This window comes from Anomaloglossus baeobatrachus, chromosome 4, assembly GCF_048569485.1.
Source record: "Anomaloglossus baeobatrachus isolate aAnoBae1 chromosome 4, aAnoBae1.hap1, whole genome shotgun sequence".
Lineage (NCBI taxonomy): Eukaryota > Metazoa > Chordata > Amphibia > Anura > Aromobatidae > Anomaloglossus > Anomaloglossus baeobatrachus.
Window position 1 is genome coordinate 12,145,460 of NC_134356.1, and position 14,632 is coordinate 12,160,091.

General features: G+C 42.8%; 2 protein-coding genes across 2 annotated transcripts; both read right to left on the reverse strand.

Moving 5' to 3' along the window:
- Positions 1–367: 367 nt before the first annotated feature.
- On the reverse strand, positions 368–1,969 carry LOC142302063 (E3 ubiquitin/ISG15 ligase TRIM25-like). Its single transcript, XM_075343141.1, has one exon. The coding sequence runs from the start codon at positions 1,967–1,969 to the stop codon at positions 368–370; it is 1,602 nt and encodes a 533-aa protein (XP_075199256.1).
- Positions 1,970–12,387: 10,418 nt separating this feature from the next.
- LOC142302070 (E3 ubiquitin/ISG15 ligase TRIM25-like) lies at positions 12,388–14,377 on the reverse strand. Its single transcript, XM_075343149.1, is given in 2 exon segments — positions 12,388–12,453; positions 12,455–14,377. Coding segments are annotated over 2 exon segments (1,989 nt in total).
- Between the last annotated feature and the right edge of the window lie 255 nt (positions 14,378–14,632).

Genomic DNA, 14,632 nt, shown 5'->3' on the forward strand with positions numbered 1-14,632 from the left:
TAATATCTGATCGGTGAAGATGTGACACCCATTACCAACACTCCCCACCCCCCCCAGGACAATCTGCTCGTTCCAGTGTCAGCCGTGTCAACTCTATAGTGGCAGTGGCTTGGTACTGCACATCCACCCCTATTGAAATCAGTAGGGATCATATGTGCAGTACCTCACCACATCCACTCCACTATTCCTTCAACAGAGCTGCGATGAGCAGCTCCTTAACTGAGCAGTTCCGGACTAAAACGGGAACAGCTGATCAGCGAGGGGTGGGGGGGGGGGGCGGATGTGGCACACACACCAATCAAGACATTAATAACCTAACCTAAGAATTGACCATCTATATTAAAGTAGTGCACAACCTCTAAGGTTTTCATGATGAGGTCTCATATCTGCTGCTCCATCCTGATAGCTTTATACAACCTTTATGTACATATAACGCAGCATGAAGGGGCTCGGAGAAGGCGGCAGTGAAGGTGTGTAAGTGTCTGATGGGGTCACACAGCTCATAAAAGGACAGCTGCCCGGCCTCATAATCCAGACAGATCCGGACTCTATCACTTGAAATCTGGAGAGGTAACGGGATCACATTATTGTCATGTATCACTGAACACTGATTATTATACACCTGCCGTCCTCCACACAAACACCAGGACTTGTTATTATTTCCAATGTATGACTGACGTCCGCTCCTGTCTATACTGGGGTAACACATCCCCAGCTTCCACAATGCTGACCCCCTGATCGCCACATCCCAGTAATGTCGTCCTGAGGAAAATCTCCTGCAGCTTAATACCTGATCCTCCTGGAATCTGTTTGCAGTTTGTGGACGATTCTGGTTTATTAGAATACGCGATATAGTTTTCAGGTCGTCTGATATAAGGAGATTATTAGCAGCCGTGTCTACATCCAGTGATATGTCTGCAGGATCCTGCCCATAGAAGGTCACATTTATATCTCTGATTATATCACATAAGTTGTATGGTATGTGTGAGATCAGCTCCGCACCCCGATCACCTCCATCATGTCCTCCCGTGTCCTCATCACCTCCGTCCTCCTCAGGATCACACAAGTCCTCGGTGTCTGGATCCTGTAAGACAGCCAGTGGATCCGTCATGTTACACAGCTCCTCAATGTGCCTCATCTTCCTCGATAGCTCGTACGACTTTATTTCCAGCTTCTGGATAACAGAGGACAGTAACAGCGACACCTGCTCTTCCCGCCTGGAGATCTCACTCAGAATCCTCTTTTCCAGGTCGTCCACCCATCTCCTGATGTCTATAAACAGGGCAGTGACGGTCTTATTTTCTTCTGTCATTTTTTCTTTACCTTTTCTCCAGTTCTCTTCCAAACGCCAGACTTTTTCAACTGTTTTCTCTCTCTTTGTGGTCAGTGTCTGCAGAAAATTTCTCAGTTTAGTCTTTCTCTTCTCTGAGGCCTCATCCAGCAGCTCCACTTTATGTCCTCGGTGTTCTCCAATGAGACAGCAGGACACACAGATACAAGCAGCGTCCTCAGTGCAGTAATATTCCAGGATCTTCTTATGGACAGAACATTTCCGGTTCTCCAGAGAAGTCCTGGGATCAGTTAGGACGTGTTCTGGTCCTTTGCTGTGAACTCTCAGGTGATTATCACACAGAGAAGCCTCACAGTGTAGACAGGATCTAACAGCAGGTGCAGGAGAGTGAATGCAGTAAGTGCAGCAAATCCCGGTGATCTCCATATGATCTGCCTGAGTAGACAAAAAATCCTCCAATATGTTGCACAGAGTTATGTTTCTAATCAACACAGGCCGCTCTTGAAATTCTTCTCTACATTCAGGGCAGCAATAAACTCCAGACTCGTCCTGTGTATTCAGAACCTGATCAATACAGGTCCGGCAGAAGTTGTGTCCACATCTCAGGATTACAGGATCTGTATAAAGGTTCAGACAGATGGAGCATTCCAGCTCCTTCCTTAACCCAGCAGACGCCATTACTGCGGAAAGATGAAACAAAAAGAAGTGAAACTGAAAGTCTGTGTCTGACTCACATTTATCACAAGTTGAGGTGAAACTTATAACAGAGGTATTACAGGCTGGTTTATACGGTGGTGCTACAGCAGTTATAGAGGAACTCCCATCCCAATTTAACATACCAAATTCCTCTGTGTGGAAATAAGTAAAGGAGGTGTGGGGAACATCTGGCCTCCAGCCTGTCCAGTGCTGCCTGTGTCTGAGCTCCTGCACCCTGCCCAGTGCTGCCTCTGTGAGTCCCTCCAGCCTCCCCAGTACTGCCTATGTGTGCGTCCCTCCTGCCTCCCCAGTGCTGCCTGTGTGTGTGTCCCTCCAGTGCTGCCTGTGTGTACGTCCCTGCAGCCTCCCCAGTGCTGCCTGTGTGTGTGACTCTCCAGGCCTGTCTGAGCCCCTCTAGAATCCCTACGGCTGCCTGTGTGTGCGTGCCCCTCTAGGCCTGTATGAGCCCCTCCAGCCTCCCAGTGCTGCCTGTGTGTGCCTCACAGCGCTGCCTGCGCCCCTCCAGCCTTCCCGGGGCGCTGCCTGCCTGTGCCCCTCCAGCCTTCCCGGGGCCCTGCCTGAGTGTGCCCCTCCAGCCTCCCCAGCGCTGTATATTCCGCCCATCCCTCCATTGTGTTGTATATGCCCCAATGTCTCCGGTGATGTATATGCACTCAGTGTCTTTGGGATGTATATACGGTAGTCCTTGCTGACACTAACCTGGATAATTAGTTGTGAGAAGCAACAAGATCAATATCACCTAATATCACAGCTGCGCCAAAAACAAGAAGTTCCAGCCGCCACAGTGAGTTGTTTGACTAAATATAGCAGAGTAAATTTCAAGTTTGATAATTGTGTGGTCCCTGAATGATGGTAGAAATTTCCAAATGGCCCACAGCAGAAAAAAGGTTCCCCACCCCTGAAATAGGGGAATGAGCAATGTTATTACTAAAATATAATTGCTATATACTTTTAAAAGGGTTATCCACTACTAGGACAACGCCTTCAGATTCCACATATTTTGCCCAGGTAAAATAAAAGCCTATACTTGTTAGAGTGAACTCTTAACCAGAGATCACTTGCTGCCTGGCCTAATTGGTATGGATCTAGTGCATGCTTGAAAAATGACATCAGACACACAGTCGGATATTCATCTTTCCTCGATCAAGGTCGGCCCAAGACTAGCTTTATTCTAACTGAAACATGCCTTGATATAACCTAGGAAAGGGGCATGGTCGGCTCTACAGTGGCCATGCCCGCATGTGTCCATTGGTCAGTGGGTTGAATAATGTGTTAGTCCATGAGCTGATTGGTGGGTGTCATCGTAGGCGGGTCTATGACATCATTGGATGGATCCATGGTGATGGGAGGGAAGTCATCTGATGGATCCATGCTGATGGTAGGGTCTGTGATGTCATCAGTGGTCATCTTAGTTATACCTGAAAACCTGGCTCATGTAAGGCAAATTAACATATTTCCTACAATCCCTTGTCAAGAGGTTAATCAAGTATTTGATCTAATGGCTCTCCTCAACAGTGAGAGTTTAGGGCTATTGCCCCAATCCCTGCCCCCTCTTCCATACCCATTAGGCCAGGCAGCAGGCAACAAGTGATCTCTGGTTAAGAGTTCACCCTAACAAATGGTGCCCAACGTGGGGCCAATAGACGAAGATGCTCGAAATCCTGATGAACATGCTGTACACGATTTTCATAATCTGTAGTCTTCCTGTGGTCTTGGGGGGTGTGCTGCAATGGTTGCCTCACTGTGTCCGGTTTTTTGGGGTATCTGTATAGACGGCAGACGGGCCTCACGGCTATTGGCCATATTGATTTCGGAAGAACCGTCACATGTTTAGTTGCTTTTTGTCTGTTATGTGTTGTTTAGAGGGGAGATTGACTGGTACTTATGAGAGCAAGTGGGTTTGTGAGCGTCATCTGGAAATGTAAAGGATATTGTCTGTGGTATAGTATACGGTTGTCGCCTCTGGTACAGTTTATGGTTCTGTGAGGAAATACGTGGGACTGCTGGTACGTGGTAATCTTGGGGCCTAGCACAGAGTAGCATGGAATGGCTGGTACGGATACCATTGGGGCATAGCGGTTAAGTTGCGTGGTGTGGCTGGTATGTGGTAGTATTGGGGCCTAATGCTGGATGTGAAGTGGCTGGTACGGATTCCATTGGGGCTTAGCGCAAACTTGGGTGATATAATTGGTATGAGGTGTCGGGGTCTAGAAAGAGCGCTGGACGTGAATCGGCTGGTATGGGCACCTTGTAGCCAGGGGTGACAACATTGGTGTCTTTGTGAATTACGGACCATGTAGGAACTGGGCAGGGACACTGTGACAAAGCGCCTGCTGAAGACTTAACAAAACTTTACTTAAGGCCCTGTCACACACAGAGATAAATCTGCGACAGATCTGTGGCTGATCTGTGGTTGCAGTGAAATTGTGGACAATCAGTGCCAGGTTTGTGGCTGTGTACAAATGGAACAATATGTCCATGACTTCACTGCAACCACAGATCTGCCAAAGATTTATCTGTGTGTGACAGGGCCTTTAGTGTTTTCAGTTGTGAGTCATCTCCCCTGTCTTATTGTTTGTTGGTGTTTTTATCTTGGTCTGCATAGAAAAAGATAAATTAATGTAGTTGTATTGGAATTCAGATGGCAAATTAGACCCATGTACATCAGTTGAGACTCATGAAAAGTCATGTTACAATGGATTGTTATCTGCTGCTTGTGCAAGGGGAAGGGTTTCTGAAAGTTTATTTAGTGTCTATATAGAGAGAATTGGGTAGAAGCGGAAAAGAAAAAGAAAGAGTTTCAAGTTATGTATATTACAAAACTGTACCTGGTGAGCTGCCACAACCATATGGCGATGGTGTGGTATGGGCCTGTTCTAGTTGGGACCGGAAAAATCCGGATGAGAGTGAACTTTGTTGTGGATGTTAGGACTATAGGCCACAATACTGTGATAAACCACGTGCTATTCCTGGCGGCAGCCATTTTAGGTCAACCTTAAAATGGTGGACGAAGCATATGGTGTCCAAGGCATGGTGGCCAGAGACAAAGACAGGAATGAGTGGGGGGATGTGTGAGATAAACCATGTGGTATTTCTGGTGGCAGCCATTTTAAGACAGAGCATAACTAGAAGACTATGCTGTGTAAATGTTTAAACAACAGATTGGGTAGACTACTACATACTCAGTCAAAAAAAAAGTGTTTTTATCTACAATTAGACTAATATCATGGATATAGAATATACATACATACATACACATATATATATATATATATATATATATATATATATATATATATATATATATTATACACATTGTAGCGGGGTGGGGGTCCCTGAGGACTACAAAGACGCCGTGACTCAAATAGTCCGATCCAAACAGCTTTATTGTCCTTGCTGTACATGTAAATTCCTCCGGAACACAGCCGGGTTATGCACCGTCCATACGGGTCACCGTCACACAGGCACCCCTTGCCGTAGGAGACGGTCTTACGATGCCCCGTTCGGCTGTTCCAGGAGGGTCCACAAACTTATAATCGCTCCACGCAGGCCTGGAGCTTTTCCAGGCTTCCGGCTCTGCAGCTTACAGAGCAGACTCTATTACAAGTTCATAGTGGAAGTTTAACCACTTTCCTCACTCTCTGGCACCTGGTAGCAGACACCTCTAGCTGAGGTTCCTTCTCGGCCCCAGGGCCCTCTGCAGACCACTGGGTCTGTGTCTCCTCCAGGAGAGGTTCGGCCCTACAGCCCTGGTCTGGCTGCACTCACCTCAGTCTTGTCTCATACTTAATATCGGAGCCCTGTGCTCAGCCTCCACACAGGTTGCTCCATGCAGAGCTCTCGGCTCTGCTCTCACTCTCTCCCAGCACACACGCTGGAAGTCTAGAGCTAGTCTCTATCTAGACTGCCCTAGACACACTCCACCCAGGTTTTGAGACTGGATTGCTTTAACCCCTCGAGCCACACCCACAGGTGGAGGTCTGTGAATCTCAGCCCTGCACAGCACCTTGGGATTATTAAAGGGAACCTGACCCTTATGTGCAGCAAGAATCTTTTGTGGACTACAAGTCCCATAACAACCTCTTCCGTTTAGATACCGCAGGTACCTTCTCCACTGTGACATATAGCGACCATTTACCACGTTGGTGGTCGCTACGTCACATAATACACACAGTATAAGTGTGTGTGGGTGTGTGTGTGTATATTATAAATATAATATTATATATATAAAAATATATATAAGTAAAGAAAATAAGGGAGAAAGAGTTTGAGCAGATGTGAGGTCAGTTTTCCCTTTTCCCTGCCACATGCCAACCCCCCTCATGCTGCTACAATCCCAACAAAGAGGAAATCACATGCTATGGGGGCCATTTTCCTATAGACCTCAGTAAAGCTGACAAAACTGCACCCACTGAATAACACATGAAGTATTAGTAAAAGTTTAAAATACTAAAATATTGAATATTAAATGATTGGGTAGTTGTGCTGGAGGTGGCTGTGGAAGATGGATCCAGTGTGCATGTTGGATTGAGGTGAAGTAGGCAACTGGATGAAATGAGTATTTGCAGTGTGAGACTTAAGGATCAATATGTTAAAGCCCATTGCAATATTTAAAATGATAGATTGATTAAGCATTAAGTTAAAAATGCTTAAATAACGTACCTTTGCGGTAGATTTCATAAGTAAATAATACATATTACATTTATGAATGGGGTGAATAAAATCCTGAGAGTTGCATGTTTAAAAAAAAATAAAAAAAAAAATATGTATATCCAAGAGAGGAGAGAAATTTTAACCACCTGTTAACCTGTGTCCAACTGAAGAAGAAGGCCTGTTTGGTTTTGGGTTGAGCAAAAAACTCCCCAAAAAACAGGTTTTCCCAGTTTGCAGGAAAAAGAATTGAAGTTTTTCAGCTTACAGGGGGGGGGGGGGGTTCTCCTATCTATTTAAGATTAACCTTACAGGGGGTTTATTGTGAAAAGAGCAGCTCAAACATGGTCATGTTTCTTTTTTTAAAATAAAAAAAAAGGGGGGGGGTGATTTCTGCATTTAATTCATTGTAAATTATAATGGAAAAAGGTCATTGAAAATAGTTTTTTATTTTACTAATTTTATCCCGAAAGAATAAATTAAATTGTGGACATGTTTAGATTTATTGGTAGATGCTGGAGCATTTTCTAATTTGTTAATAATAATAATTTGGTTTAAGGTATGTGGATGATTTATGGTATTCTGTTTTTATGAAATTTAATGTCTTGAATCATCTGTTTTCTTTTTGTAGAAAGAAAGATTGCAATGTAGATTTCTGTGGTTCAAGCAAGAGTTAAAAAGCCATTGAAGTAGTTTTCCATTATTAAGTTACAGATAAAAAACAATATTTATGGTGTTCCTGGCTATGTACAATCTAGACGCAATGTGACTTTTTATGCCCTAAATGTAGAGCTCTGGTGCCACAGACGTTTTGAATCTCATTATGCTTTGGATAATGGATTAAAAAAAGGGGGGGGGGGAGATGATATGAAGGCACATCTATTTTTAAGGTTTTAATTTGTTCATTGATTGAGTTTTTCTATTAAGTTTTCTTTATATTTTTATCTGTAAGGAGGATACAGCAGACAGACATATATCTCATGATTGCTCTGATGTAACAAGAATTGTCAGGTTTTGAACATGTCTCAGATGAGCCCATTGCTAATGCAGATTTTGAGTTTTTCCGTAGATGGATCCAGATACCAAGATGCTGGTTGATTCTACACTGGATATGCTGAGGTCACGCAACATGAGGTAATAAAAAATCAAACCACTCGCTCCTCTCCCATCGGAATAAGAGAACGAGATCAAGATTTGCGATCGCTGTGGTTCGTAGAGCCGGCCATGCCCCTTTCGTAGGTTATATCAGGGCATGTTTCAGTTGAAATAAAGCCAGTCTTGGGCCGACCTCGATCGAGGAAAGATGAATATCCGACTGTGTGTGTCTGATGTCATTTTTCAAGCATGCACTCGATACATACCAATAAGGCCAGGAAGCAGGCAACAAGTGATCTCTGGTTAACAGTTCACCCTAACATACTCACCTCCTGTGCCAGCTTGTGTCATCCCACCTTCGGAGAAATTAATCAACAGGAAATGAGCACTGTGGCTGCCACTCACTTCCTGTTAATTGCTTCTGTGTCCGAAGACAGTGAGACAGAAGCCAGCACTGGTTGGACGCTGGGCTTGTGTCACAACGTCACACGAGCCCTGGGAACATGAGCCCCGGAACGGCTGGAACGCCGCTGGCACAGGAGTGAAGTGTAGGCTTTTTTTTTATTGTACCTGGGGGAAATGTGGCATCAGAAGGTGTTGTCCTGGTAGTGAATTATGTAGCTTAAAGGGAATCTGTCAGATGCAATATGCATCCAGAACCACGAGCAGTTCTGGGTGCATATTAGTAATCCCTGCCTACCTGTCCCTGTATACACCAGCATAGATAGAAATTTTTAGAAAAAGTATTTCCAAAGATCTTTTTTCTTATGCTAATGAGCGCAGGGACTAGTCTCAATGGCGTTATATCCCCCGACTAGCCGCCCTCTTAGTACAGCCCTGTGGCTGTATTAACATGCTAACAACCTATTCAATTCAGCATCACCAGCGGTGATGTGTGTACCTGTGTTTGCGGTGACCACACTTATGAATGCCAGTCACTTCCGGTTATGTGCAGTATGAAGCCGGGTGTATGCGTCCCGGCTTCAGAAAGGTCTACTGAGCATGACTGAAAGTTCCCGGTGTTCAGAAGCGCGGTCACAGCAAACACAGGTAAGCGTGTCACCACTGGTGATGCTGCATTCAATAGCACGTTAGTACGCCCCTGTGGATGTGCTAACATGCTAAGAGAGCGGACTAGTCGGGGGATATAATGTCCTTGGGACTAGTCCCCTCGCTCATTAGCATAAGATAAAAGATCTTTAGAAATAATTTGTCTCAAGATCCCCTTATCTATGCTAGTGTATACAGGGACGATTAGGCAGGGATTAGCAATATGCACCCAGAACTGCTCGTGGTTCTGGGTGCACATTGCACCTGACAGATTCCCTTTAACAGCACTAAATCTGCTCAGGACACTTTTACATGGCAGTATTTTGTGTCAGTATTTAATAATAATAATAATAATAATAATAATAATAATTTATTCATTTATATAGCGCTATTAATTCCATAGCACTTTACATACATTGGCAATTTTTTGCAAGAAAAATACTAGTATGAGTCCAAAACTTGGAGGAGGTACAAATCTGGTACCGAACGCAACTTCAATATGGACACTTATGAATCGAATACATTTTATCCCCAGGTAAATAATGCTTTTAGAACACACGAAGAAAAAAAAAAGGACATGGACCATTTGTAACATTGAACAATGTAAATCAATGTACTTTTATGCTTAGCATAACTTTTCCAAAATAAACATAAGGTTTGTCATGGAATTTTCTTATAAGAAAATAAAACTGATTCAGCTTTCCGGGCCCCTGGTATTTGCCCTTTAACAAGGATCTGAACTTCACTGCAGGGTTTTCAAAGAGACAATTTTGCAGTAGTTACCATTAGTCACATCTGACATGGTGGAAGGAGAGAAAGGAGGCCAAAAAGAGATATACAAACCATCGTCAGGCAAGCATAATCATTCCATAACGTCAGGGTCTGTTCCACAAGACTATAGCGGAAGCCATAGGCCTACAAATCAAATCTTTATTATGGCCAAAAAAAATCTTAAAGGGTTTTATTTTTTTTAAGATGCTATCCTGGAGTATCTTCATGAGAAAGAAAAAAAAAAAAATCATACACTAGCGTCAACCCTATTCTGTCAAATTAATCTGATAAGCTTCTATGAGGAGACAAGTTTCAGCCCGTACCATGGCTGTTGTGTTTTCACAGAATTGATATAACACATAAGATTATATTTATTTAGGAAAAATCTGTGTATTTGGGTACAAAAAATGGTTTAATGAGAGAAATCTTTATGGTTATTAATGGAACACATACTGATTGTGTCACAATTAACACATGTTGGGCCACAGGGAGTCAGCATTGGGTCCTCTTCTTTTTAATTTATATATATATATAAAAACAGTGACTGTGTAAAAGACATTCAGATTAGAATTTCAATATTTACAGATAATATTGGTCAAACAAAAGGCATTTAAAGCTTAATCAATAACTGTAAGGTTATACACTTAAACAAAATGTAGTTATAAACTAAATAGTAAAACAATGGGTAGCTTGACACCGAAAAGCACTATGTTAATATGGTATATTTAATGTGAGGAATTATTTATAGAAGACAGAGTCACTGAAAAGATAGGATCTAGGTTATAGTTAAAAAAAAAATAAATCCTGAAATTTAATATCAACCCAAATTATGCATGTCACAGTCATGTTTGGTGTGTCTAGGATGGTGAAATATATATGGCCACCATGTTATTCCATCAGGAGATTCCTGTGGAAAATTGTTTTCACAGGATGATGCACTGCTGAAAACATTGATTTTGTTCAGTTGCACAAAATATAATGTCACCTGATGAATGGGCGCTTTGCTTCATCGTCAGATAATCAGAAGTCTATTTACATTGAAGGAGTATGGTGAAACAAGTGTTCTAAACCCAAGAACCTGTTAATGAGTTCTAGGAAACCCCACCCTGTCCATATCCATTGGCCGTGTGCATGCTGAATAGCACGAGACTGGTTCCTTGTGAACATTTACTTGAAGAGTTATCGTTGTGGTGTTAACATTTTTTGCTATATAGTTTTTACAACATCTAATTGTTATAGGGATTTTAGTATCGTATTAATAGCTGAATATTAGAAGCAATTTTAATTCTCTGTATCTACTAGTGTATGACGAGCTATGCCCACTGACTTTGTTTACCTATACTTCTCCTTTTGGACAATATTGCAGGAGACAAAAGATTTATTCAAGGACAAATAATGTACTCTCTAAAGTAGATTATTGTTACAAGTTCCTTATCTGGTGGGCTGGAAATTAAAAAACATGTTTCAAAGTTAGTATGATTCGCGATTTTTGTAGCTATTTCCTTTCAATGTATTGCTATTACAAAAAAAATAAATAATAATTCTAGAAAGGCAGACATTCTTTTATTTTGCTACTTGAAGGTGCTTTTGAGTTGTTTCCTCATATATGAGAATAAAGTCTTCAACAAGAGCAGATGTCTTTGGCTTCCTTGATTGATAAATAAAAAATTCTCCTGTCACTAATAATGGGATTTGAGACTAATGACTTGTTATAAGGTAATTTGAAACTATTATTTTTTGGCGGTCATGCAAATTATTTTACAGATGAGGATTTGGATGACAGTGACTATGAAGAGGATGAAGGCTGCGACATCAGGCATAACGGAGCAGAAACAAAAATCATCAAGGGGTAAAAATGGCAACAAATGGTCATCAGATGAACCAACAACAATGGGGCAAACTGCCCAAGAAAAAATGACAAGAAAACAGCTTTACACTGTGTGCAATATGAGAAACCAATCTGTATGGATCATCGGGCTAAGATATGTTCTGTTTGTGCAAAAGACACGCAGGACATCTGGTTGAACATGTAAGAAACCTTGTAGAAGAATATTTGTGTAATGCAATATTACTAAAAGTAGTGTAGATAATTTCTTTTTGAGTCATTTTCTGTGCGTGATATTTATTAAGTGCTGCCATTATTATTTCTTTAGGAGAGAAAAGCTGTGGAAAGATAGGGCGCAAATAGGGTCTTACCCGGCAAACAGATGGGGGTGAATGCTAACAAAAACACTCATCTGGTCAGGTTGTGCCAGTCACAACCACTTATCAAGCATGGATATAACGTGGAAGGCAGCGGACCCGCAGTGATAAGCTAATATTAAAAGGTAGGAGGAAAGCAGGTTTAAAATCCGCGCCAAACCACAGGAGTCCAGAAGATGTTAGTAAATCTCTTATTTTCTCAGGTCATTATTATTTCTTTAACTTTCTAATAAGATCATTATATTGATTTAGTTTTTAGAAAATTACACACAATATACAAAAATTATGAACGTTGGAGAATACATTAAGCCTAATTATACCGTTCTAAGCAATACTGAGGTTAATACTTCCATTACGTGGCTATATAGAAGAAAGAGTCTTTCGGGTATACCAAACCCAGTGAACAGATATATGAAACTAAATATGATTGCTAGGTTCCAGGGTTAAGACACTTTCACAATCCTCTTTTAGTGTAAATATAGCTTAAAGAGGTTGTCCACTACTTTCACATAGGTGGCCTAGCCTTAGGATAGGTCGCAAATGTCTGATCAATGAGGATGTAGTGTCACACCTCCACCACACATTAATAACCAAACCTAATGATAGGCCATCTATGTTAAAAGTAGTGGACAACCTCTAAGTTTCTCATGATGAGGTCTCATATCTGCTGCTCCATCCTGATAGCTTTATACAACCTTTATGAACATATAACGCAGCATGAAGGGGCTCAGAGAAGGCGGCAGTGAAGGTGTGTAAGTGTCTGATGGGGTCACTCAGCTCATAAAAGGACAGCTGCCCGGCCTCATAATCCACATATATCCGGACTCTATCACTGCAGATCTGGAGAGGTAACGGGATCACTTTATTGTCATGTATCCCTGAACACTGATTATTATACACCTGCCGTCCTCCACACAAACACCAGGACTTGTTATTATTTCCAATGTATGACTGACGTCCGCTCCTGTCTATACTGGGGTAACACATCCCCACCTTCCACAATGCTGACCCCCTGATCTCCACATCCCAGTAATGTCGTCCTGAGGAAAATCTCCTGCAGCTTAATACCTGATCCTCCTGGAATCTGTTTGCAGTTTTTGGACGGTTCTGGTTTATTAGAATACGGGACATAGTTTTCAGGTCGTCTGATATAAGGATATTATTAGCAGCCGTGTCTATATCCAATAAGATATCTGCAGGATCCTGTACAGAGAAAGTCACATTTATATCTCTGATTATATCAGATAATGTGTGTGGTATGTGTGAGATCAGCTCCGCACCCCGATCACCTCCATCATGTCCTCCTGTGTCCTCATCACCTCCATCATGTCCTCCTGTGTCCTCATCACCTCCATCATGTCCTCCTGTGTCCTCATCACCTCCATCATGTCCTCCTGTGTCCTCATCACCTCCATCATGTCCTCCTGTGTCCTCATCACCTCCATCATGTCCTCCTGTGTCCTCATCACCTCCATCATGTCCTCCTGTGTCCTCATCACCTCCATCATGTCCTCCTGTGTCCTCATCACCTCTATCATGTCCTCCTGTGTCCTCATCACCTCCATCATGTCCTCCTGTGTCCTCATCACCTCTATCATGTCCTCCTGTGTCCTCATCACCTCCATCATGTCCTCCTGTGTCCTCATCACCTCCATCTTGTCCTCCTGTGTCCTCATCACCTCCGTCCTCAGGATCGCACAAGTCGCCGGAGTCTGGATCTTGTAAGACAGTCAGTGGATCAGACATGTTACACAGCTCCTCAATGTGCCTCATCTTCCTGGACATCTCGTCCTTCTTTATTTCCAACTTCTGGATCACATCAGACAGTGACAGTGACACCTGCTCTTGTCGTCTTGAAATTTCATTCACGACCTTCTTCTCCACATTGTCCACCCGTCTCCTGATGTCTATAAACAGGGCAATGACTTTCTTCTTTTCTTCTGTCATTTTTTCTTTACCTTTTCTCCAGTTCTCCTCCAAACGCCAGATTTTTTCATCTGTTTTCTCTCTCTTTGTGGTCAGTGTCTGCAGAAAATTTCTCAGTTTAGTCTTTCTTTTCTCTGAGGCCTCACCCAGCATCTCCACTTTATGTCCTCTATGTTCTCCAATGAGACAGCAAGACGCACAGATACAAGCAGCGTCCTCCGTGCAGTAATATTCCAGGATCTTCTTATGGACAGAACATATCCGGTTCTCCAGAGAAGTGCTGGGATCAGTCAGGACGTGTTCTGGTCCTTTGCTGTGAACTCTGAGATGATTATCACACAGAGAAGCCTCACAGTGTAGACAGGATCTAACAGCAGGTACAGAATCGTGAACACAGTAAGTGCAGCAGATCCCGGTGATCTCCTGATGTGGTTGAGTAGACAAGAAGTCCTCCACTATATTGCACAGAGTTATGTTCCTCTTCAGTGTCGGCCGCTCTTGAAACTCTTCTCTACATTCAGGACAGGAATAAACTCCAGACTCGTCCTGCATGTTCAGAACCTGATCAATACAGTCCCGGCAGAAGTTGTGTCCACATCTCAGGATTACAGGATCTGTGTAAAGGTTCAGACAGATGGAACATTCCAGCTCCTTCCTTAGACCAGCAGACGCCATTACTGACGGAAAGATGAAGCAAAAAGAAGTGAAACTGAAAGTCTGTGGATTACTCAGATGTATCACGTGAGGTGAAACTTGTAAGGCTATGTGCGCACTTACCGGATTTTGCCGCGGATTTTTTGCGGTTTTGCTGCATGTTTCGCTGCAGAAAATGTTCATAACATCTCTGCAGTGAATCACCAGCAAATCCTATGGAGAAAAAAAATCCTGTGCGCACTGGGCGGAATTTGACAGCTGCATGTTTTGCTGCGG